Source organism: Protomyctophum parallelum (genome assembly GCF_964188405.1).
Source record: "Protomyctophum parallelum genome assembly, chromosome: 8".
NCBI lineage: Eukaryota > Metazoa > Chordata > Actinopteri > Myctophiformes > Myctophidae > Protomyctophum > Protomyctophum parallelum.
In genome coordinates this window covers 47,764,066-47,789,429 of record NC_139703.1, presented here as the reverse complement: position 1 = coordinate 47,789,429, position 25,364 = coordinate 47,764,066, and the positions used below count along the sequence as shown (strand labels likewise).

Genomic DNA, 25,364 nt, shown 5'->3' with positions numbered 1-25,364 from the left:
GGCAGGCAAAAATATTGTGATAATTTCTTTTTTTTTTACAATATCGACCAGCCCTATACCATCCTTACCAGTATTTTATGTTACACACAAAAACAGATTAGTGTGTGTGTGTGTGTGTGTGGGGGGGGACTAGCAAGGTACTGCTCAGTATCAGAGAGAGAAAAAATAGTCTGCAACACTGGTATGAAAAACTCAGCTCCACTGGTTTATTTGATTCAACGTTTCGATCCCTTAGGATCTTCTTCAGGAATAGTGTGACAGGGAATGGGTGTGTACCTATATACAGGAAGGGGTACAACTGATTGGCTCTAACGATGGGTGGTGACTCATGCCACCTAAGCCCAAACCAATTAGCCAGTTTCCAGTGTCACAATACTAATAATAATAAACATGACAGGTTTAAATATACACAAATACAAAAATACAACAGGTACAGAATGTGTACACAATATGCAATATTTAAGCACAATAATAGACATTGATTTCAGGATAGGACACAAAAAGATTGTCATGGATAACAAAAATCTAATGAAATTCCAGATGACTAATTTATTAATTGTTTGGTGTTGAAAATAAAAAAGAGGATAAAGTTCCAAAGCTCCTAGTGAGGAAGCTGAGACCATTACTTTAATTATCACCAATTGTGTCCGATGCTGAGAACAAATGAGGATGAGGACTAGTAGTTCTTCAGGAGGGGCACTCCATCAGAGTACATCATCCGACTGCTCAGTATCAGCCATTATTATAGGAAGCCGCTCAATTTGGAGGAGGCGTTGGCCTTTACCCATGATTTATGTCTGCTGTGTCCGACATGTATGTCAACTATACTGTATGTAACCATGTTCTGCTGTCTATGCACTTTGTAACTGTGTTCTCCTATCGTTTAACTGCATTGGCTGTGTTTATGTTCTTTTTGTACAAGGTATTCCTGTACTTCTGATTATGTGGACATAAACATTTTGTGCGTGTGTGCCTGCATAAACATTAATTGTAGGCTTTTCTCTCTACAGGTGCTAATATGCGCTGAGAATGAGTGGAGTAGGAGAGAACTCATTGGAGCCCTTGTGCTCCGACCGGAAACGCAAGCTGTCCACCTGCGACACGCCAGGCCCCGGGTGAGTGACACAGCCTGGCGAGTCCCTGTCAGTGGTTCATTAGCCCATTCTGACCTGAGATCAGATTCATACCAGGTTTCCACTGGACAACACACTGGTCTGATTAACCCATTGTGACCTGAGATCAGATTCTAAAAAATGTCAGTCGTTCTTCGATTTTTCAAAAAATAGCAGACCTACAAGCTCGTATCGCGCCACTCGGTGGCGCGATATGAGCTTGTAGATCTGCTATTTTTAAATAGCTAAAGCATAACATGATGCTGACACCAAAATGGGTGCCCGTTCAGAATGGGTTAAAACAGTGCATGTCTGTACAGTACAGTATGTATGTCCCATTGTCCTCTCAAACGTAGGCCAATAAACGACTCGCCATTTGCATGATGTCATCATAGCACAGAACCACCTTTGGTCATACATTAATGCAGCATCGACATTCAGCACAACCAGGAAGTGCCTGGTGAAAGTTAGACTCAAAGGGAGTGGCACAGTTGGGTGTCACACCAACATTGTTCTTGTGAAGCACTTTTGTATAGGTGAGGTTTTTGTAAAGATCGCTATTTGCATTTGACTGACCTCATCATCACACTACTAGGACATGCAGCCAGCCTGTATAGTCACCACTGAATACTGCAGCTTTATTCACAAACATCACTTAATATTATCCATTGAGCAAGAAGGTCATACTATTATTATTACTTTTGTTTTTTTCTGTTATAAAATCCTATGTCCAGCTTGAAGACAAAAGTGTATAAACACAAACATGTGTAAACGCAAACATTGAAGACAAAACGTGAGGACGCAAATTGTGATTGGCCAGAACGAGATGATGTATGATGACGTATAATAAGAGCGCCCCTCACTTCACACGGGTGTGATTATTTTTCTTTTTATGCACACAGCATGAACTAGTAAGTGTAAGTGTAGATATTTTGTCCTTTTTGTTGTACCTATCCCTCATTTAAAAGCCTCTCGTTAACGACGAGCCAAACATTAGGAGCATCTGAGCCCTGGCTACGTGCAGGCCATAACAGATGAACGGGGTTGTGGTTGTCATAGCAGCACTGTGTCTAACTCCCCCGACCCCTTGATGCCCCAGCAGGTGTGACAAGAGACGAAGAGAGCAGGAGAGCAAGTACATCGAGGAGCTGGCCGAGCTCATCTCTGCCAATCTCTCCAACATCGACAGCTTTAACGTCAAGCCTGACAAGTGCGCCATCCTCAAGGAGACCGTACGGCAGATCAGACAAATCAAAGAGCAAGGTACCACAGCGGCCATATTTGTACCCAGTTATTACCAAAGCTAAACATCAAAACTGTATATTATGGTCTGTGCATTGCAATCAAATTACATCGTCATGTTTTTCTTTGGGAGAGTAAGTAAATAATGAATAATTTAAAGTCTTATCCAGCTAGCTTTTTAATAGGACAAAATAATAGCATGGTGTGCCAGATTCAAGGCCAGGCGGGCGGCCTCAACCAGCCAGGTTTGGCTGTTTGCATCACCAGGGGAAATGAACACCGTCACCAGTAATTGAGCCTCAGCCACAGTGGTGACGATGGCTCAAGGCTGCCAGTGACACTAGTAGCATGATAGTGCCAGTACTATCCTCGCTCTCAGAGAAGAATGACACTGGCCACTCAGGATCCCGTTCCAGTCCCAGTAGAAATGTGTTCTGCATCCCGTCCCGAGGCCCTTCCCCCCCCCCCCCCCCCGTCAATTGTGCGGATCTGAAATGACTCTGGGTAGGTAACAGGGCTATTTGCTCCCACCTTGTTTAGCTGGCCCCTGATGAGATCTGTGAGGTTAAGTGGGGAAGGAAGAGACAGAGGCAGCGCTATCATATTGGAATCTACCCAGAGGGTCACAGCTGGTTACCACTGCTCCCAGCGTTGTGGAGCCAGGTTGCCATAGTGACAGAAGAGGAATGATGGAGGGCCCCTCTCTCTCTCTCTCTCTCCTCTTCTCTCTCTCACCAGCGCTCTGTTTTTCACAAACCTTTTCTTCCCTTCTTTTTTCTAGATGCTTTTTTGTGTTCCCCCCCCCCCCCCCTTGCATAATTTCCGTTCCTCCCTCTGTTATCAGGCTGTCATTTTGACATGCCAACAAATGAAATGCAATATAATTCAGTTTGATGTCCCCCTTATCAGTGGCCTAGAAGTCCCACCTCATGTCATGTAGAGCAGTGTCTGACAAAGCTTCAGCCACAAAATGGATAAATGGAAACGTGTGTCAGCTGTGTCGTTTTCTTTGAGCTCATGGTTCATGCTGCCACCAGGTGGCCACTGGCAGTACTTTATTCCATTATGCTCAGTGATGGGTTCCAGTCAACCAGTCAGAACAGTGTTGAAGCTTTCTATTAGACCAGTGGTTTTCAACCAGTGGTCCTTGAGGTGGATTCCAGGTGGTCCCCTGCTAAATGATGGGAGAGTTGGTTAACCAAATATAGATCTTTAACTTACTGTTTTACCTATGTACTGTACAGCACTTTGTGGCAGCTATGGTTGTTTTAAATGTGCTATATAAATAAAGTTGAGTTGAGTTGAGTTGAGAGCGTAAAATGAAACCAAATGGACCCGTACGGGTCCATTTGGTTTCATTTTACACTCCAAGAGTTACATTATTGGTAAACATCTGTCTACAGAATTAGATAATGTAGAAGAATTGTTATTTTGATCAACGCTTGCCTGTTATCTCTCCTATGGTACCAACGCGTGAATCTATTCTACATCCGAGCATAGACATGGTAACGCCCCCCCGCCTGCCTCTGATTGGCCTACCGACACTGCCCGTGTTGACTGTCCTCCAAGATGCGAGGTTACTCCGTGGACGGTGGTAATTAACCCATTCTGACCTGAGATCAGATTCATACGAGGTTTCCGCTAGACACACACTGGTCTGATTAAACCCATTCTGACCTGAGATCAGATTCATACAAGGTTTTCCACTGGACACACACTGGTCTGATGAACCCATTCTGACCCGAGATCAGATTCTAAAAATGTCAGTCGTTCTTCGATTTTTCAAAAAATAGCAGACCTACAAGCTCGTATCGCGCCACTCGGTGGCGCGATATGAGCTTGTAGATCTGCTATTTTTCAATAGCTAAAGCATAACATGATGCCAACACCAAAATGGGTGCCCGGTCAGAATGGGTTAAATAATACAAGAGAACTAACTTGTAAGTTTTATTTTTGTAGAAGAGGCAAACTAATATTGTTTATGCCGTGTGCTTTGAATAAGTGATTGAACACGTATATGTTGTACTACAGTATGATTTTATTTGGGTGTGTTCTAAGTAAAGTGTTTAGTATAATAGTATTAGTTGACATAATTAGATTAATACACGATAAAGATGAAGGGAAAGGAGACCTTTTTACAGTACAATAACAACAAGTTTACACATACAAATATATTATTGCGGCATACGTGTTCAATCAATTATTCCATCAAAGCAAACGGCATAAACAATATAGTTTGCCTCTTCTACAAAAATAAAAGTTACAAGTTACAAGGCTGCATTCTGGTGTGTCACCAAGCTGTCATTCTCTTGTATTTTGCATCAGACTGTCCAGCGGAGGAAAGTCTGGTAAGGCCGGCAGTGTCGGTAGGCTAATCAGTGGCAGGCGGACGTAGAATAGATTCAAGCAGTACCAACATCAATGCAGCATGGACATGTACAAATTCTTTAGTTTCGCGTCGTCTGCAAGCCTAAATGTCATCAAATGGTGGATCAAATGCAAAATAAAATAATGGGCCTTGATATGAAAAGGGTTGAAAAACCACTGTATTATACTAAATTATCCCAATGGAATGATTATTGTTAGTTGTTAGTCAAGAGTCCTACTGGTGAACAAGATGACATTCCTGCCAGATCTACTGTACTTCCAGGATTATTTATATTCTTAATTTATGCTGTTTCTTTTCTTGTTGCTCCTGTCCCCTAAACAAATGGTTCACAGCAAAGTGTCACCCTCTCAGGCACTTTCATTGCTGTAAATTCACCACAGTAAAGTACTAATACATGCATGACACATAACACCCTCCTGTAGTTGACACAATGTGTCTGTGTGTTCTCCCGCCCCCAGGCAAGAACTCGTATAACGACGATGACGTTCAGAAGGCGGATGTGTCGTCCACCGGCCAGGGAGTCATCGACAAGGACCACCTGGGACCACTGCTTCTCCAGGTCAGCCCGGGGGACACTCACCAGTGGCCACAAGGCCAACTTACATGAATATTAGACCAATGCTTTGGCAGTGTCACTCACATGTAGGCTAAGTTTAGAGAGGGCTCTCTGGGGGATGAAGGAGGTCAGCCAGTGATCGAGTGGCCTGTGTGTAATTGAAATATGTACATCAATAACTCTCAACCCATTCGACCCTCTCTGTCCCCTTCAGGCTCTGGATGGCTTTCTGTTCGTGGTGAACAGAGAGGCCAGCATTGTGTTCGTGTCGGATAATGTGACTCAGTACCTGCAGTACAAACAGGAAGAGCTGATCAACACCAGCGTTTACAACATCCTCCATGAGGACGACCGGGAGGAGTTCCACAAGAACCTGCCCAAGACCAATGGTGAGACATGTACACACACACACACACACACACACACACACACGAGACACTTAACCCATTCTGACCTGAGATCAGATTCATACGAGGTTTCCACTGGACACACACTGGTCTGATGAACCCATTCTGACCTGAGATCAGATTCTAAAAATGTCAGTCGTTCTTCGATTTTTCAAAAAATAGCAGACCTACAAGCTCGTATCGCGCCACTCGGTGGCGCGATATGAGCTTGTAGATCTGCTATTTTTAAATAGCTAAAGCATAACATGATGCTGACACCAAAATGGGTGCCCGTTCAGAATGGGTTAACCCCCTATTCTGCGCTGCCCTCCCCCTGCGCTCCATCTGAACACTTTAGCAGCAATCAGCTGGGTGAAGCTGAACACGGAATTTCCCTGAGGTATCAATACGGTCTAATTAGCAACACACACGCACGCACGCACGCACGCACACACACACACACACACACACACACACACACACACACACAATCCTACTGCAATGCATTCCTTATTGTATGTCTAACCCTGAATGACATTAACCCATAATCTGAGTTCATGGTGACTTGAAAGCACAGTGATACATTCATGAGCACACAGTCATCATTCTCATTTAGTAATATTCCCATTCAGAATGTATGTATAGGCCCAGGCCGTAGCGTAACGGTCTGGGCACCGGACTGGTGATCCAGTCGCGGTGTGCCGCGGGTTCGACTCCCGGACCCGACAAGGCCTTTACCGCATGTCATTCCCCATCTCTCTCCCGTTTCCTGTCAGCCTACTGTCTGTCCCTTAAAAAAAAATCAATAAAGGCGTAAGCCGCAAAAAAATATCATAAAAAAAAAAAAAGAATGTATGTATAATATGTTCAAAAGTCATTGCTCGCGTACTTTAATCCATTCGCGCGACTGTGGCGACTGTGGCTCAGGAAGTAGAGCAGGTCGTCCAATGATCCATGGGTCGGCGGTTCGAATCCCGGCTTCTCCCGTCTACATGTCGAAGCATGAACCCCTAATTGCTCCTGATGTGTTGGTTGGTACCTTACATGGTTTCCGCCGAATGTAATGCATGTAAATAATATAAATGCACCATTTACCATTCTTAATTATGTAAGTTCACCCATTTCAGCCTCTAGAGGGCAGGATTGGGCAACATTATCTACCAACCTGTACAATTCCCTTGTAACACTTCCTGTGCAAACTAGGTGACATTGATTCCTGTTCTCTTTGACACAAACATGGCCACCGTAGAGGGGGTTTTGTGGATGTATCTACCTGGTATATAGACCGATTCCGTAGCGGTTTCATGGTCGCAGCCTACGTATTTCCTGTAGGCGGACTTTCACTGCTTCGTCTCAACCATTACTCAATTATTGCTCTGGTCTCAGCCACCGCGGTGGATATTAGACATTCCGTTTTATTTTATTTTTTATGTTGCCACTACTGTTGGAGCAGCCATAAACTACACAGGTTCATCTCGATGTTCTGGGCATCTTTGTAATGTTAGTGTTAGTAAAAAAGCAGGTAAAGGAGTAAAGTTTGAGGCAAACTAACATCAGTCACTCTGCAGTTCACTGTAGTGGAAGAGGTGCCTGGCGAGGGTTTTACTCCCGCAGCTACGTCGAGTCCGCCTACAGGAAATACGTAGGCTGCGACCATGAGACCAGCTACGGAATCGGTCTATACTGAAACCTCCACAAGCTTTCAGAAAACGTGCAGAAAGACAGATGAAATGAAAGCAGAGTACGGACGGGGCTTCTCCGTCCGTTTTATATCCATATTTAATGTCAATTTTTCCAAGTATAAATCGGCCTTTACATGTAAGCCGCGCTCTCCCTCTCCCCCTTCATTATGAAACGTATAACACTTGTATCTTCCCATATTTGTCAACCAGCAGCAAATGGCGGCTCATGGGGTGGAGAGGCACCCAGGCAGAAGAGCCACACGTTCAACTGTCGTATGCTGGTGAAGTTTAGTCATGGTCAGATTCACGGGCCCACGCAGGAAGGGCGCTATGAGACCATGCAGTGTTTCGCCCTGACTCAGCCCCGTGCCATGATGGAAGAGGGAGAAGGTAGGAGATGAATATCTTTTATTGACCGTAGGCCATGTGCTGAAGAAGGCACATGTAGTACAAAGATACAGACAGACAGCATATGTCTTTATCTAATTCCAGTCCATTTTTACATTATGCAATGCACAGTATGCACTTTATTTTATCAAATATACATTTATTTCCTAAGCTATCCAGTCTAAAATGGAATCATAATTTATTTGTTTGTGGTTTCTCCAGACTTGCAGTCATGCATGATCTGTGTGGCACGTCGCATCACCGCAGTAGAAAGGACAGAAAGGTTCAGCACCCGCCATGAACTCTCTGGTAAGCATTTATCATGAACATCAGTATTATGTTGCTGTTCCATACATGGTCCCAGCCCGCCACGCCTAAACATAGTCCCAGCCCGCCACGCCTATACATAGTCCCAGCCCGCCACGCCTATACATAGTCCCAGCCCGCCACGCCTATACATAGTCCCAGCCCGCCACGCCTATACACAGTCCCAGCCCGCCACGCCTATACATAGTCCCAGCCCGCCACGCCTATACATAGTCCCAGCCCGCCACGCCTATACACAGTCCCAGCCCGCCACGCCTATACACAGTCCCAGCCCGCCACGCCTATACATAGTCCCAGCCCGCCACGCCTATACATAGTCCCAGCCCGCCACGCCTATACATAGTCCCAGCCCGCCACGCCTATACATAGTCCCAGCCCGCCACGCCTATACACAGTCCCAGCCCGCCACGCCTATACACAGTCCCAGCCCGCCACGCCTATACATAGTCCCAGCCCGCCACGCCTATACATAGTCCCAGCCCGCCACGCCTATACACAGTCCCAGCCCGCCACGCCTATACATAGTCCCAGCCCGCCACGCCCATACATAGTCCCAGCCCGCCACGCCTATACATAGTCCCAGCCCCGCCACGCCTATACATAGTCCCAGCCCGCCACGCCCATACATAGTCCCAGCCCGCCACGCCCATACATAGTCCCAGCCCGCCACGCCTATACATAGTCCCAGCCCGCCACGCCTATTTTCAGCGAAGAAATTGAATGTAGAGCGAAAAACCGAAAAGACACTAAGTATAGAGCGTCGCAGTCCTGCCCCCTTTCATGACGACGCCAGGCCCAGGAAATGATTCCCACTGCATTTTGTCCCATAGACATTTCAAAAAGTATTTATTTAACCCATTCTGACCTGAGATCAGATTCATACGAGGTTTCCACTGGACACACGCTGGTCTGACGAACCCATTCTGACCTGAGATCAGATTCTAAAAATGTCAGTCGTTCTTCGATTTTTTTTCAAAAATAGCAGACCTACAAGCTCTTATCGCGCCACTCGGTGGCGCGATATGAGCTTGTAGATCTGCTATTTTTCAATAGCTAAAGCATAACATGATGCCAACACCAAAATGGGTGCCCGGTCAGAATGGGTTAAAGACGGTTACGCCGCGGACAAAGCCAACTCTAGTTGTGACAACTCATGACAACATTGGTAGGGGGGTGGGACTGTCTGCGACACTCTATAGAGCTGAGGGTTTGAGTGGTTATCTACAGAACATATTCATATAACGTGGGGACAAATATATAGACGGACAGAATATTTAACCATTAAGGAGGGCAATGTGGGAATGACTCCACTACCTATGCCAGCAATCTATGTACCGTATTGTGCCGAATATAAGACGACTCTGATTATAAGACAACCCCCATTTTTCAAGACTAATTTGTGGAAAAAGAACATTGAATGTCAAATAGTCTAGTCCCCGATTTATAATACGACCCTGTTTTTTTTTAAGGATATTTCCATTGGGAAAAATCTTATATTCAGCACAATAGCCTGGTTAAATGTTTTGTCAAGCAACATTATTCCAGATGACTCTGTCTCTACCCAAACCACAGCAATCGGTTGAGAGTCGCAACAAAGCGGTTTTAGTGTTGGTCCCAGCGGTGTGATATGTCCTGTTGCACGTTGGTGCATGTCTACCCCGGTTGACCCAAGTCAAAGCCAAAGGGATTCAATTGGTTCAATTCAGTGGTACCTTACAACTACATGCGTCTACATGGGTCTACTCCAGGGGGGCAGTCAGCCAGATATTTCGTGAAGCCTCATTTGAAATCGGTAGTTCATATAATGGCCTGTTGTGGCGCTGGACTGGACCCAAAAAGCCCCATAGCTCCATAGAGGGCCATGTATTTGGGCCCAACTTCACCTAGACTGTATTACCTTAATAAACATGGTCATGAATACTTTCTGCTTCCAGTCACTAGTTTAAAGTCTCATTTCTAATGTCATAATATTCTTTTTGGAAAATTATGGTCCCATTTATTTAAAAAATGACCATAAAGTCGCGCATGTTCTGAGGGGCGTGGCTACCGTTACAGTCTATGATCGGGATTCCCCACCCACTCGAGTCAAAATAAAAACCAACGGAGAAGAAGGGGGGAAGTCCCGCCTCGTTGTCTGGGCCAGCCAATGGCCAGCTGGGCTAAAACGGATCTAGAAAGATGGCGACTTACAGTGCATTAGAATGCAAGGGATTTCAGGCTTCATTTTACGTCCATGTTAGACCCGGGGAACGCTTTGTCCATATTTTTTACAGTCTATGGTCTACTCACAACCACTTAGTTGCAAGGTGTTGCATGGCGACCCATTGGTGTGGTTTGGGCTTTAGATGTAGCCTAAAGCTTAATGTATTTAACGTACAATCTGCAGTGATTTGCATAGACATACACAAACTGAGCTGCACAATCTGTTTCAGTATTCCTTGTAACTAGCAATAAAACTTGTTTACAATCGGCAGCTGCCATGTAGAGCTTCATTCATTGTATATCTGCCACTTTCCAGGTAAGCTCATTGAGATTGAACAGCAGAACACCCTCCACACCACTATGTCTCCGGGCTGGGAGGACCTGGTGAGGCGTTGCATGCAGATGTTTCTCCATCGCAGTGAGGGACAGCCCTGGTCATACAAGCGCCACTACCATGACGGTATGCCCACTTTTAACCTTCTCTGCCCCGACAAACCCTACAGTATTATTACCTAACTAAACATAGTCAAACTTCAATCAACAACGTCACCTTATTTTTACAATACTTCTTATGTTTAGTTTACAATGTTAAGTGATGTACTTATCTCTGTTCCAGCTTTCATCCACGGTCACTCTGAGACGCCTCTTTACCGCTTCTCGATGGCCGATGGCACCCCGGTAACAGCCCAGACAAGGAGTGACCTCTGCAGGAACCCCAACTCCAGCGAACCGCCTACCTTCCTGTCCACACACCTGCTCCAAAGGTTCGAGGCCACTCAACACAGAATATTTTAACACATTGATTGTAAAACATTTAGTGATTTGTCCTTTTTGGCTGGAAATGGTGAGTTTGTTGTTTTCCTTGGAATGTATATTACATCTTGGAGCATTCCTTTTGTTCCCCCAGGGAGCAGAACGGTTACCGGAACAACCAGGGGGGCGGCATGAGGCCTCAAGCAATGGCCGCTAACAACCCTAACCCCCAGATGAGCGTGGGCCCAGGAAGGGGCATGGGCATGAACAGGACCTACGGCATGGCCGAACAGGGCACCATGCCACAGCGAGGTGCGCCTCCATACCACGGCTCAGGGGGCAACCGGATGAACGCAATGAACCAGATGAACCCCGCCATGCATCAGATGAACTCCATGCATCAGATGAACAACATGGGCCAGATGAATCAGATGAATCCAATGGGCTCCATGCATCCAATGAACTCCGGGGGGAACCAAATGGGGTCCATGGGTCAGATGAACCAAATGGGCCACCAACACCACGGCATGCACCCCCAGCAGCAGCAGCAGCATCCACACCAGCAGATGGGTCAGTTCCATGGAGGCGGAGGAGGAGGGGGATACGGCATGGGGATGACCAGCCCCCCACAAGCCAGTCAAGGGATGAATGGCGGCCAACACAATGTCATGGGCTCTCCCAGGGTCCGGGGGAGCCCCAAGATGGGCTCCGGTCCCTTTTCACCCGGAGGTATGACACAGATGTGAAACCTCTCTTTAGATATTAACCCATTCTGACCTGAGATCACATTCATACGAGGTTCCACTGGACACACACTGGTCTGATTAACCCATGCTGACCTGAGATCAGATTCTAAAAATGTCAGTCGTTCTTCGATTTTTCAAAAATAGCAGACCTACAAGCTCTTAGCGCGCCACTCGGTGGCGCGCTATGAGCTTGTAGATCTGCTATTTTTCAATAGCTAAAGCATAACATAATGCTAACACCAAAATGGGTGCCCGTTCAGAATGGGTTAAGATGCTGGTATAGCTATGGACTGCACTAAGGTGCTATTTACACGAGGACCATCTCCGGATAAAACGTCAAAGTTCCGTTGCGTTCAACATTTGTTGGACCCTTTACACGAGAACGCACACGTTATGCTATAATGTGCTATTATGCTATAATGTCGCTAGGTGGCGATAACGGGCTGCCAAATAGACCAGTCACCCACGTACAAGAAGAAGAACCCCTTCACGCAAGCCTGCGCAACACGGCTCCGTCTTTTTGGCAAATCTAGAACTTCCTGTTTGAGAGCTAGCAAATTTAAGACATTCGGTTGCTTTCAGAATAAAAGTGTAGTTAATTAAATAATTACATTATTAGTATTATTATTACATTACAGTTATTGTAAAGACACACATTATGTTTCTGTGTAAAAATAAGTAATTAAATAACACAGAAACATAATGTGTGTCTTATAGCATCAGTTAAATGCTTAATTTGTAGTTTTAATGTGCAAATAACTTTTTTTAAATACTCTAGAGGGTACTCTTATTTTGAAAAGATCGTCTTAAATTTGCTGGCTTAGATTTGCCAAAAAACAGTGCCGCGCAACACTGCTGCCGCGGCTGCCGCCTATCACAAGGCTTTTTATTTACATCATGGTTTTACATTCACCATCGCTGATGAGCAGCACTTTGTAGGCGAGGAGGGGGGCTTGTTCAGGAACTCCATTATATCATAGTATATGGCTCTGCATCAATGTAATAAACATATGCGCTGTAAGCCAACGTGAGCCATGATGTCATAAGTTTTGCGGATTCACCGTTTTGCCTGTTTACACGGAGAAGGGATAAAACGGCGTTCTCAAAGATTTCCACTCTGGGAGGTGGTTTCACTTCGTTGCGTTTTCACCTCCTGAGAACACGGTTCTCGTCTAAATGACAGCAGCAAACGATACTTTATTTTGCCGTTTTCTATGAACACCATCCTCGTGTAAATAGCACCTAAGTTGATGCTTGTGTTTTTTGCAGGTTTGAACTCTCCCATGAGCTCTGGTCACCCGGGTGGCTCTGGAGGTGGAGGAGGAGCCACCTTCTCCAGCAGCTCCCTGAACGCCCTCCAGGCCATCAGTGAGGGAGTGGGCAACCCGATGCCCTCCCCCCTCAGCTCTCCTCACCCCCACAAACCAGACAACTCTCCCAGTGTAAACTCTAGCAGCCAGGGCCAGGCTCCAGGAGGACTCTGTAAAATGGGAACCCTGGCCCATTCTGACTCTAAGAGTCCGTGTGGTTCGCTGGGAGGTGGAGGGGAGCAGCAGCACCCACATACCACCTCCACCGATGTTCCCCCCGAAAAGCTGGACAGCCAGGACAGCCGAGACGCGGGTCCCGCCGGGTTAGAGCCCAGTCGACGGGGCCCCGACACAAAGGGTCACAAGAAGCTTCTTCAGCTCCTCACCTCCCCTACAGACGACCTGGTGCCACCAAACCCCGCTCCGAGCTCCGGTACCGGATCCACCTCTGAGGCCAAGGAGGGCGACGGTCCCGGGGTCACAAGCCCCACTTCCTCCACAGTCGGATTGGGCCAGCAGGGTCTGGGGGCAGTGTCTTCCTCCGGAGGGGTGGGCCATTTCAGCAACCAGTCCCTGCAAGAGAAGCACAAGATCCTCCACAAACTCCTGCAGAACGGGAACACTCCCGATGAGGTGGCCCGTATCACGGCCGAGGCTACAGGTAAGACCTCCCTGGAGACTGGAGGGGTGGAGTCTGCCACCACGGCGCCAGGGTCGTCCAGGGGGTTGGATGTGAAACAGGAGCAGCACAGTCCCAAGAAGGAGAAGACCCATGCCCTCCTTCACTACCTCCTTAACAAGGATGACTCCAAAGAAGGTGGCAACATCAAGCCTAAACTAGAGGAGCAGGAGGGCAGGGGGGGAGCCCAGGCGTCAGGGGTCACTAGCTCTGACGCTCACTCGATGGACAGCAAGGTTAAGACTGAGCCAACCGATGAGGTATGCATACTTGTCCAACAAGAGATGGCTGTAAATGTTGTACCTGTATAGTTTGAACATTTGTAGATTCCTGCTTTCCTCATGATGTTTGCATCTTCTTACAGTTGGAGACCCTGGAGACGATTCTTGGAGGGCCCAGGAACAACTCTGCCTTCTACCCTGAACCAGACTCAAGAGCTGCAAAAGAAAGAGCAAACAAACAGGGGAATATTCCTGACAGTTTACATGGTAAAGTGACAAAACCAAATGCTTGACCTTCTTGTTGTGGTGGGTGTTTCTCAGCCCTTTATAGTATTGCTTAGTTTTAGATTTTGCTGGTTTATTTATTGTTTTACTTTACATTGTTTCCAAAATCATTAAAACATGATCACATTTTTCTAATTCAGTAAATGTGCAGTTAATAAATCATGGAATTGCATCTTTCCTTCCTTCTGTGACTTTAACCCATTCTGAACGGGCACCCATTTTGGTGTCGGCATCATGTTATGCTTTAGCTATTGAAAAATAGCAGATCTACAAGCTCATATCGCGCCACCGAGTGGCGCGATACGAGCTTGTAGGTCTGCTATTTTTGAATAATCGAAGAACGACTGACATTTTTATAATCTGATATCAGGTCAGAATGGGTTAATCAGACCAGTGTGTGTCTAGTGGAAACCTCGTATGAATCTGATCTCAGGTCAGAATGGGTTAAAAATGCATTAAAACACAACTATAAGTTGATTTCCCCACCGTACTGAAAAGGCCTGCATCCAGGGCCTTCCTCCTAACTGAAACAAACCACGGTATGTGTTGGAAAACTGTAACCTAACTTTGTGTGAACTACAGATGGAGAGAGAGGCCCCATGACAGCCGGTCAACGAGGACCCTATCAGAGGGCCCTCTCCGTGGATTCCAAGCCCCTCAGTGGAGAAGGAGTCGTCGGAGCAGCAGTAGGAGGAGGGCTGGCTGGAAGGAGGAATGTCCCCTGTCCTACCCTGGTCAAGCATGAGAACATGGACACTCCCATCCGTACCGGAGCCACCATGGCTAACGGGTTCCCTGGAGGCATGGGCGTTTGTCCACCACGGGGTGGCGCCACAAGTAACTGACTCATTCACTTCCTCTGGTTTATTCACCACTGTCCAAAATAAACAAACTGAAACTGCATTAGATCTCCTATGACCTTTCTCAAATGGCAGTATAGGCATTTTAGTTCATTGTTTATAGCAGTCATAAAATGTTTTAACCCATTCTGACCTGAGATCAGATTCATACGAGGTTTCCACTGGACACACACTGGTCTGATTAACCCATTCTGACCTAAGATCAGATTCTAAAAATGTCAGTCGTTCTTCGATTTAAAAAAAAAATAGCAGACCTACAAGCTCGTATCGCGCCACTCGGTGGCACGATATGAGCTTGTAGATCTGCTATTTTTCAATAGCTAAAGCATAACATGATGCCAACACCAAAATGGGTGCCCGGTCAGAATGGGTTAAGATATATATATATATATATATATATATATATATATATATATATATATATTCACAGAGAGCATACACCTTTTTGTCTTTTTTGGCCTTTCTCTCTATTTCTATTATTCCCATGATTGCATTCCATGGACAGGCATTACATTTAGTTACATGATTTTATTAATTCAGTTTGTAAGTTATGTTTAGGCATTGTTTAGTATACACTATACAGTAAAGATAAGGGAGGACTTTAGGGTGGTTACCACAATTTTGCCATAAACTGAACAGGCAGCGGTTAAAAAACAGGAAGTAAGGGTTGGATTTGATCCCAGTGATGTACTGTTCCACATAACTTCAGCAGCATTTCAGAGAAACACAGCGTGAGACAACTAGCAATGTTGAAAATCATCATCATATTGGTGTCACCATTTTTGCCACCTTAGTCTGACTATTGCCAAGTGGGCCAGATGAATGACACGTGATCTGTTTGTTGTGAAGGAGGTATGGGTCGAGGCATGGGAATGCCCCAACGTCCACCCATGACGGGGGCAGGAGAGTGGGGAATGCCCAGGTCAAGTGCCAGCCCTGTGGGAGCACCGGGGCACCCTGGTATGGCCCGTCCTGGAATGATGGGAGGACCCATGATGAACCGCTCCAACAGTGTGCCTGGCAACAGCAGGTCCATGCTGCAGCAGCAACTCTTGGATATGGGTACGTGTGTGTGTGTGTGTGTGTACTGGTGCTACTGTACTTGTGAGGGCCAAGACTACAGTAGAATTTCAGAGATTTTCCCTTTTCCTGGTCCTCAAATGATGTCTTCAGGTTTAGGATCAAGCATTTATATTACAGCGATTGCACGATTATGAAGTTATGACCGATATCCGATCTCCAATTATTTACAGGGTCATATCTGCCGATACTGATTCTGACCGATTCAGCCTAGGTGCCCGGACGGTTGGCTCAACCGTCCGGGCACCTAGGCTGCTAAGCCAGCCTGACGGCATGGCGTGGGTTCGACTCCCCCATCTCTCTCCCCATTTCCTGTCGGTCATTAAAGGCAAAAAAGCCCAAAGAATATCTTAAAAAAAAGAGAGAAATACACAAAACAAAAGTGACAGTCATTAGTCACATTATTTAGAGACCGATCCGATACCAATATGGCATTTTTATGGCCGATTTCTATATGCTACCGATTTTATCGTGCACCACTAATTTATATAGTTTAGGTTTTTAGTATACTTCATTGCATACTGGTGTCGCACACCATAAATGGCGCACACCGCATTCTTACGCCGTGTTGTGACGTGAGCTTGTAGATCGGGTTTAGGGTTATATGTATGAAGAATTGCATGAATAAAATTGCCATCCTAAAATAGTGTAGTATGACAAACATTGGCCTAGTGGTTAAGGCATATACCACATAGGCTCTGACAGCGAGTCGTGGGTCTGACTACTGCTTCGTGTCACTCCCTGTCTCTCTCTCCCAGAAAAGCCAAAAACGATCATAAAAAGTGTAGTATGTATGACGCAGTTTGGCGATGACAACAGTGTTCCTAAAGTGGCTTTACTGCAGTCATAATATGAACATTAAGCCTCTACAGTTGTGTTCATATTAGATTGACAATGATTAATGAATGTAAGTCAATGTCCCCAAACGTTTGCAAAGCCTGACGTGTGGTTTGAGTTTGATGTAATTACAAGATCTTTATTAGCAGTTTGTTGATGAGACATTATTACAGGCCTGCCACATCAACACCAGTTCTACAATGTAATCCATGTCTATTAGCATTAGTCATTCTATGCTTGATGTTTTCTTTGTTGTATGTTGTATATCTCCTCCTGAATGATATACGTTTTGCCATCTCTGTAGGTCCCAATGAAGCCAATATGAGCATGAGTCCCTATGGTGGACAAGGTGCCCCACCCCAGTCCCCCTCCTGGCCAGACTCTGCCATAGGAATGGACAGACCACAGAATAACACCAACAGGTGAACACAATGGACTGTTATGCATGCGACATTCCAAACAGCCCCTTCCCAGACTGCTCTGTATGTATCAGAGACTAGATGTAGTCATGTTGTTAGTCTAGATACTTTGTATGCATGCCATGTAGTCCCAACTATCTGCACCCCTCAGCATTTATGATTAGTGATTCATAATGAGTCCTTGCAACACACGTGTCCTCCCTTATTCACGTTTTTGTTGTTGGGTGGTTTTTTCTCAGTTTAGCTGTCATTTAGTTTCTTTGTCATTCAGTTTCCTAACATGTGTTTGTTCCAGGGGCCAGTTTGGGAACCCCCTAGATGAGCTCCTAACATGTGTGTTGTTCCAGGGGGGGCAGTTTGGGAACCCCCTAGATGAGCTCCTAACATGTGTTTGTTCCAGGGGCCAGTTTGGGAACCCCCTGGATGAGCTCCTAACATGTGTTATTGTTCCAGGGGCCAGTTTGGGAACGCCCTAAATGAGCTCCTAACATGTGTTGGTTCCAGGGGCCAGTTTGGGAACCCCCTAGATGAGCTCCTAACATGTGTTTGTTCCAGGGGCCAGTTTGGGAACCCCCTAGATGAGCTCCTAACATGTGTTTGTTCCAGGGGCCAGTTTGGGAACCCCCTAGATGAGCTCCTAACATGTGTTTGTTCCAGGGGCCAGTTTGGGAACCCCCTAGATGAGCTCCTAACATGTGTTTGTTCCAGGGGCCAGTTTGGGAACCCCCTAGATGAGCTCCTAACATGTGTTTGTTCCAGGGGCCAGTTTGGGAACCCCCTAGATGAGCTCCTAACATGTGTTTGTTCCAGGGGCCAGTTTGGGAACCCCCTAGATGAGCTCCTAACATGTGTTTGTTCCAGGGGGGGCAGTTTGGGAACCCCCTAGATGAGCTCCTAACATGTGTTTGTTCCAGGGGCCAGTTTGGGAACCCCCTGGATGAGCTCCTAACATGTGTTTGTTCCAGGGGCCAGTTTGGGAACCCCCTAGATGAGCTCCTAACATGTGTTTGTTCCAGGGGCCAGTTTGGGAACCCCCTAGATGAGCTCCTAACATGTGTTTGTTCCAGGGGCCAGTTTGGGAACCCCCTAGCCCATTCTGAACAGGCACCCATTTTGGTGTCAGCATCATGTTCTGCTTTAGCTATTGAAAAATAGCAGATCTACAAGCTCATATCGCGCCACCGAGTGGCGCGATACGAGCTTGTAGGTCTGCTATTTTTGAAAAATCGAAGAACGACTGACATAGAAACATAGCTTTATCAGAAAACTGTCAGGATGTAGAAGACGTTTATAGAATCTGATCTCAGGTCAGAATGGGCTAGATGAGCTCCTAACATGTGTTTGTTCCAGGGGCCAGTTTGGGAACCCCCTGGATGAGCTCCTGGTGCCGCCGTCCACCAGCGAGGGGCAGAGTGACGAGCGTGCCCTGCTGGACCAACTTGACTCTCTTCTCAACAACACGGATGTCATCGCTCTGGAGGAGATCGACAGAGCTCTGGGCATCGCTGACCTTGTGAGCCAGGTAATGGACAGAACTCATGCTATGATATACAGTATATCCCATTCTGACCTGAGATCAGATTCATACGAGGTTTCCACCGGACACACACTGGTCTGATTAACCCCATTCTGACCTGAGATCAGATTCTAAAAATGTCAGTCGTTCTTCGATAATAAAAAAAATAGCAGACCTACAAGCTCGTATCGCGCCACTCGGTGGCGCGATATGAGCTTGTAGATCTGCTATTTTTAAATAGCTAAAGCATAACATGATGCTGACACCAAAATGGGTGCCCGGTCAGAATGGGTTAAACTGTAGTTCTATAGTACGGGTAAGCAAATGGGTACTTGTAGTCTTGTATGCATTGATAATGGAAGACATTTCAGAAAAGCATATCCATTTAGGAATTGTAATACAAGAGCATTTTCACTATAAAACTCTAAACTCTAAATCATGACTCTTTCAACCCCACAGAGTCCGGGACCTGAGGGCCAACAGCAGAGTCAGGGTCAACCATCGGAACCCTTTCCAGGGCCCGACTCCTCCATGGTCATGGACCAGAAACCCATGTATGGCCAGGGCTACCCTGGCCCCCCCGGTGGCTCCACCATGGGTATGCAGGCCAACTACAGCGGCAGCCCAATGCAGGGCCAGTCTCCTGCAGGCTTCAACCCTATGATGAACCAGATGGGCCAGCCGGGAGGCTTCCCAGGTATTGCCGGCATGGGTAACCCCCGTGCCAACATGATGAGACCACGCATGATGAATGCCACCAAGCCCCTCCGACTGCAGTTACAACAGAGACTACAAGGGCAGCAGGTGAGTGATCACAGAATCCATTGTTTGTCACACAAAAAAAGATATACAAGCTTGTAACAATTTGTGCAAATCTTTGATAATATATATTCTTTTAAGCAAAGATTTGAACTAAAATCTTTGCTTTTGGTGCTCCCTGGAACAAAATATTTTAGAATCAATGTAAATTATGCTTGTTTAGAATACGTCCAGTACAAATGTCAAATTAAACCTTGTATATTTATCTTGTAGTTTATGAACCAGACTCGACAGGGCATGAAGATGGAATCTGCCCCTGGAGGAAACCCTGCCATGCGCCCAGGCATGCAGCCTGGCATGCAGCCTGGCATGCAGCCTGGCATGCAGCCTGGCATGCAACCTGGCATGCAACCTGGCATGCAGCCTGGCATGCAGCCTGGCATGCAACCTGGCATGCAGCAACCTGGCATGCAGCAACCTGGCATGGGTCAGGTATGTAGTCGCCTCACCCTGATGCAATACACATGCACTCAACACTCTTGAGTAAAATCAGATGTAAATACATTCACGTTTATTCTACAGTTAAACCTCCTTTGCAAGCAGATCTGTAAAAGAGAATAGGCTGAATGTCTCACAGGTCAAATGTTTTTACCAAGTAGCTGATCTCTGAACTGCTCATATTCCTCCATAGCCTGGTTTCCTGAATGCCCAGATGATTGCTCAGCGCAGCAGGGAAATGATGACTATGCAGCTAAGAAGACAGCGAATGATGATGTTGATGCAGCAGCAGCAGCAGCAACAACAGCAGCAGCAGCAGCAGCAGCAAGGCCAAGGGCCAGCTGGAGGCTTCAGCCCACCTCCTAATGTCACAGCTCCAGCGGGCATGGATAGCCCCATGGGTGGTCCCCCAATGAACCAGCCTGGACAACACTATGGGGGCAATTATGGTAAGACACCACTTTCTTTCTCATGTACTTTAGGCATATATACTATACTATATATACTAACAGCCTCCGGTGAGCACCTCTCAGACTGTCTGAACTGGGGGCGGCGGTGGCTCAGGGGTAGAGTGCCTGGATGGTAACCGTAAGGTTGCCAGTTCGAACCCGGGCTCCCCCAGAGTTACTGTCGAAGTGTCCTTGAGCAAGACACTGAACCCCTAATTGCTCCCGATGTGCTAGTTGGTGCCTTGCATGGTTTCCGCTGCCATCGGTGTATGAATGTGTGTGTGAATGGGTGAATGTAATGCACAATCTCTGTAAAGCGCCTTGGATAAAGGCGCGATATAAATGCACCATTTATTTATTTATAACATATGGCACATTTCCTCTTTTGTGTTTTAATTGATATAATAAATCTTTATATTTCATAATATTAATGTACCTTAGAATGCACTGTACAATTTCCATGTGAATTATTCATCCCACGTTACAGTGCTTAACCCATTCTGACCGGGCACCCATTTTGGTGTTGGCATCATGTCGTGCTTTAGCTATTGAAAAATAGCAGATCTACAAGCTCATATCGCGCCACCGAGTGGCGCGATACGAGCTTGTAGGTCTGCTATTTTTGAAAAATCGAAGAACGACTGACATTTTTAGAATCTGATCTCAGGTCAGAATGGGTTCGTCAGACCAGCGTGTGTCCAGTGGAAACCTCGTATGAATCTGATCTCAGGTCAGAATGGGTTAAGACTGTTCTTTGTGCACATGCAGGCATGAACCAGCAGGGGGAGTCATCGTTCATTGGTCCAGGCAGCCCACCAGGCAACATGATACCTGGGCGAATGGGAGGCCCTCCTCAGAATGCCATGATGCCAGGGATGGCGGGCAGTCCCCAGGCAGGACCGATGTACCAGTCTGCTGAGATGAAGGGTTGGCCACAGGGCATGCCACAGGGTGGCATGCCACGCAACAAGTAAGTTGAGGGGTAGTTCGGCGGGGGGGCCTTCTGGCTATTAAACTGCATGCAAAATTGCACGCCAAATGAGCACCTCCCGTAAATCTGAAAAAGCTAATCGTAGCCGATTTAGAATGGAATCTCAAAGATATGACCGTTACAAACCAGTAAGACGCCTCATTGACGGCAGCTGGTGCTTTGGCATGGGGTGTTGGATCAACATGGAATGAATTCTGTACTGGACATATAAGGAGCATGCCTTGAGTGCACAGGGTTTGATGAGGTCAGATCAACATATGGAATGTCAGGTAAGCTCCATACAGTATGGTAGCGGGGACATTCTCTTGAGTGTACAGGGTTTGATGAGGGCCCAGGTAGGGCCGGGCCTTAATTTTCCGTCTGTCATTAGCACAGTGTCGCCTAATTTGCAATCTAACCACGGGTCAGAAAAACTTTAGCCTCTGTACTGTTTGTTTAGTCTACTCATCATTTATTTAATTTTTTTCCCAGTTCCCAAGCTAATCTCTTAACAACTCTCTTCCCCAGCCCCACAGTGAGTACTGAGTCATCTGTCTCACCAGTTGTGCTCAATCAATATCATTATTAACCTTTTCCCCAGTAAAAAAACGTAGTCTGCGTTATTTGTCGGGAAGCGACGGTACCAAAATACGTATCTACATTTATTCAGTTGTATAAATGTGTTTGATTCGATCTAGTGGAAAGGCTACTCACATTAGCTTCGGATGGCTATCTGTTGTTAGTGTGTGCACGTGTGTGCACGTCGAGACAACACACACACCATTAACCCATTCTGACCTGAGATCAGATTCATACGAGGTTTCCACTGGACACACACTGGTCTGATGAACCCATTCTGACCTGAGATCAGATTCTAAAAATGTCAGTCGTTCTTCGATTATTCAAAAATAGCAGACCTACAAGCTCGTATCGCGCCACTCGGTGGCGCGATATGAGCTTGTAGATCTGCTATTTTTCAATAGCTAAAGCATAACATGATGCTAACACCAAAATGGGTGCCCGTTCATAATGGGTTAACATGGTATGGACTAGTGCAGTGATTCCCAACCTGTGTGCCGCGGCACTATAGTGTGCCGTTTGAAATGGCCAGGTGTGCCGTTTGATTTGAACAAAAGTAGCCTCGGAACCCAGACGTTTTTATTTCCAGGAAGAAAAGTAACCCTGACCCTCCCCCCGATAGCAATAGATACTGGGCTGCTTGCAGTTGTTGTTGCCCAATCCCCACCAGCCTAACGACCCTCTGCCATAGAAATGCTAATGTATGGCTTTGTTTACATGAGGAGATCACCTACTCTCCTGGCACGTACTGTATAAAAAAAACACTGCTTGCCTCTGTGCGTTCCAGCCTGCTTTTTGCTGTTGTCCTTTTATTTTATTTTAAGATTTTTTTTTGCGGCTTACGCCTTTTATTGGTTTTTGAAGGGACAGACAGTAGGCTGACAGGAAACGGGAGAGAGATGGGGGAAGACATGCAGTAAAGGCCGCGTCGGGCTCGGGCGAACCCGAACCCGCGGCACACTGCGACTGGATTACCAGTCGGGTGCCCAGACGGTTACGCCACCGCCTGGGCTTGTTGTTGTCTTTTAAGCTGACCTACAAGCCCACACTGTGTTGCAAAAGCGGCAGTGATGGGCTTACAAATCGCCAGGACGGAGCTACATACAGCTAAACTCATGTCGACGAGTGAGACGACACAAGAGAGAGAAGCAGTAGCCAGGTCCTTCATGTTTCATGACGTTCGCTGTTGTCATACCGTGACTTCATAAGTATATACGTTTCTCAAACGTAACTTTCAAGTGAACTTTATGGAAACTTTAGGAAGTCTTTCTTGCCTGACTGCCGTGAACAAACATGTGTGATTCACCGTGTCCAGATTGCGAGCAACACGGGCACACACACAACACAGACACTAGCATGCAGTGACATCAGAAAGTGACTTTGTGACACTGCATGCACTCAAAACTTTATTGATCATGCGTGACGTAATGAAAGCAATTGTATTCGAATTGGTAGGTCAGGAAATAAAATATATAAATATTAAAAATATTTTTGTTAAATAAAACTTGCCATCTTGTTTATATGAGAACATATATATATATATATATATATATATATACATTATACCCCCCACCCCCTGTATATCTAGTGTGCCCTGGGATTTTTTGGCACAAAAAAGGTTGGGAAACACTGGACTAGTGTGTATATAATTTCATATTTCCTTGTGGATATATCTAATGTATTTCTTTGTGTTTTTTTGTCCAGTGCCTACCCCCAGCAGCAGTTCCCCCAGCAGGGCAACCAGGGCCAGTTTGGATCGATGATGATGAACAATTCCATGGGTGGTCCCGGGCCAGTCAGTGGGCCAGGAGCAGGACCGATGCAGGGCCAAATGGGCATGAACTCCATGGGAATGGGCCGAATGCCGATGGGACCTGATCAGGTACATAACCAGGACAGGGGCAGTGATAGATTTTATACCATGTTATAATCCTGTTCTGAACAACAAAGAAAGGAAAGAAAACCCCTGCAAACATCTCTTCAGAGCATTGAATTCTATTGTCATTTGTTTGATGGATTCTATTGTCATTTGTTTGCGTTATTTGATAACAGCTTGTTGTCTTTTCTCTACTCAAAGTGCGTGTGCCAGAAATTTAACTTATTTAAATCGCTATAAACCACTCTTTCGGTTGGGGTCACACTGTTTGACTAGCATTGTTAAATTATCTGAAAAGAAAGTGTTTGGTGGGCACAGGGATGTGTAGATGTTGTCTTTAAATAGAGACTGTATACTCGTTATCACAGATATACTGTATCCGTATGTTATCCGAAATGCGCTTATCTTCTTTTTACAGAATATTATGGCAGAAAATGATGCTTGTAGAAATTAGTTTGATATTTATTTATAGTTCCGATTTATAATTATTATTAACTTTACAGTGACATTTACAATTAAAATGCACTGATATAATTTTGGACAATAAAGTCTATTGTTAAACTGTAAAATATTCTTCCATACATATCTTTTTGTCATTGCAGAAATATTGCTGAGGAGGATCACTGACGGCAGTAAAGAGTCCTTATGAAGAGGGCAGTAGAATCTTCCAGAGTCTTCCAGCTGTGGCGGAGCAGTGTGAGGCAGAAGACAAGCTGGGTTTCGGGGACCCCTGCCCCACACACACACTCGCTCGCACGCACACACACACACACACACACACACACACACACACACACACACACACACACACACACACACACACACACACACACACACACCCCCTCCATCCCAGACCTCTAGTAGACCTGAGTCACACCACAGGGACAACCCAATGGGCCAAATAAAGAGATGCCTTCCCCCCTCCTCAGATTCACTAACTAGCCTGACCTCTGACCCCTGCACTAATGGAAGATCCTGTCAATGTCTGTGCACACATGTATGAATCTGTGCATGAGCAACATGGAACTGTCAGGCAGTGTTCAGCCACGTGGCTGCAAGCAGATTGGGACTACGCGGTACAACTGGCTGTGGCTGCACTTTACCTGGAGGCTTCTATAAGGAAAAAGGATTGTTGCAATATTTCTTAAATATTACAGCCTTATTAGAGATTTAATGCCTTCACACCAATGGGTTTCCACTTTCACTTCTTAGCCTTTCGGATGCGCCTCATTTTTTTACAGAAG

At 46.0% G+C, this 25,364-nt stretch overlaps 1 protein-coding gene across 5 annotated transcripts in view; it reads left to right on the top strand.

Annotated features, from left to right (window-relative positions):
- Positions 1-24,904, top strand: part of ncoa3 (nuclear receptor coactivator 3) — a 50,253-nt gene extending 25,349 nt beyond the window's left edge. For 2 of the 5 annotated variants that reach the window (XM_083770699.1, XM_083770700.1), the window contains exons 3-23: positions 1,011-1,115; positions 2,212-2,375; positions 5,202-5,302; positions 5,514-5,688; positions 7,578-7,757; positions 7,977-8,063; positions 10,600-10,743; positions 10,900-11,047; positions 11,191-11,765; positions 13,052-14,031; positions 14,136-14,259; positions 14,860-15,114; positions 15,987-16,199; positions 17,359-17,476; positions 18,824-18,995; positions 19,449-19,793; positions 20,022-20,240; positions 20,440-20,695; positions 21,464-21,665; positions 23,949-24,126; positions 24,723-24,904. In XM_083770699.1, the coding sequence (XP_083626825.1) occupies positions 1,030-1,115; positions 2,212-2,375; positions 5,202-5,302; positions 5,514-5,688; positions 7,578-7,757; positions 7,977-8,063; positions 10,600-10,743; positions 10,900-11,047; positions 11,191-11,765; positions 13,052-14,031; positions 14,136-14,259; positions 14,860-15,114; positions 15,987-16,199; positions 17,359-17,476; positions 18,824-18,995; positions 19,449-19,793; positions 20,022-20,240; positions 20,440-20,695; positions 21,464-21,665; positions 23,949-24,126; positions 24,723-24,734 (4,734 nt within the window). In that variant the 5' untranslated portion in view covers positions 1,011-1,029 and the 3' untranslated portion in view covers positions 24,735-24,904. The remainder of the gene's footprint in view (positions 1-1,010; positions 1,116-2,211; positions 2,376-5,201; positions 5,303-5,513; positions 5,689-7,577; positions 7,758-7,976; positions 8,064-10,599; positions 10,744-10,899; positions 11,048-11,190; positions 11,766-13,051; positions 14,032-14,135; positions 14,260-14,859; positions 15,115-15,986; positions 16,200-17,358; positions 17,477-18,823; positions 18,996-19,448; positions 19,794-20,021; positions 20,241-20,439; positions 20,696-21,463; positions 21,666-23,948; positions 24,127-24,722) is intronic. The other 3 variants (XM_083770703.1, XM_083770702.1, XM_083770701.1) reach the window with 3 other exon arrangements.
- Positions 24,905-25,364: the final 460 nt, after the last annotated feature.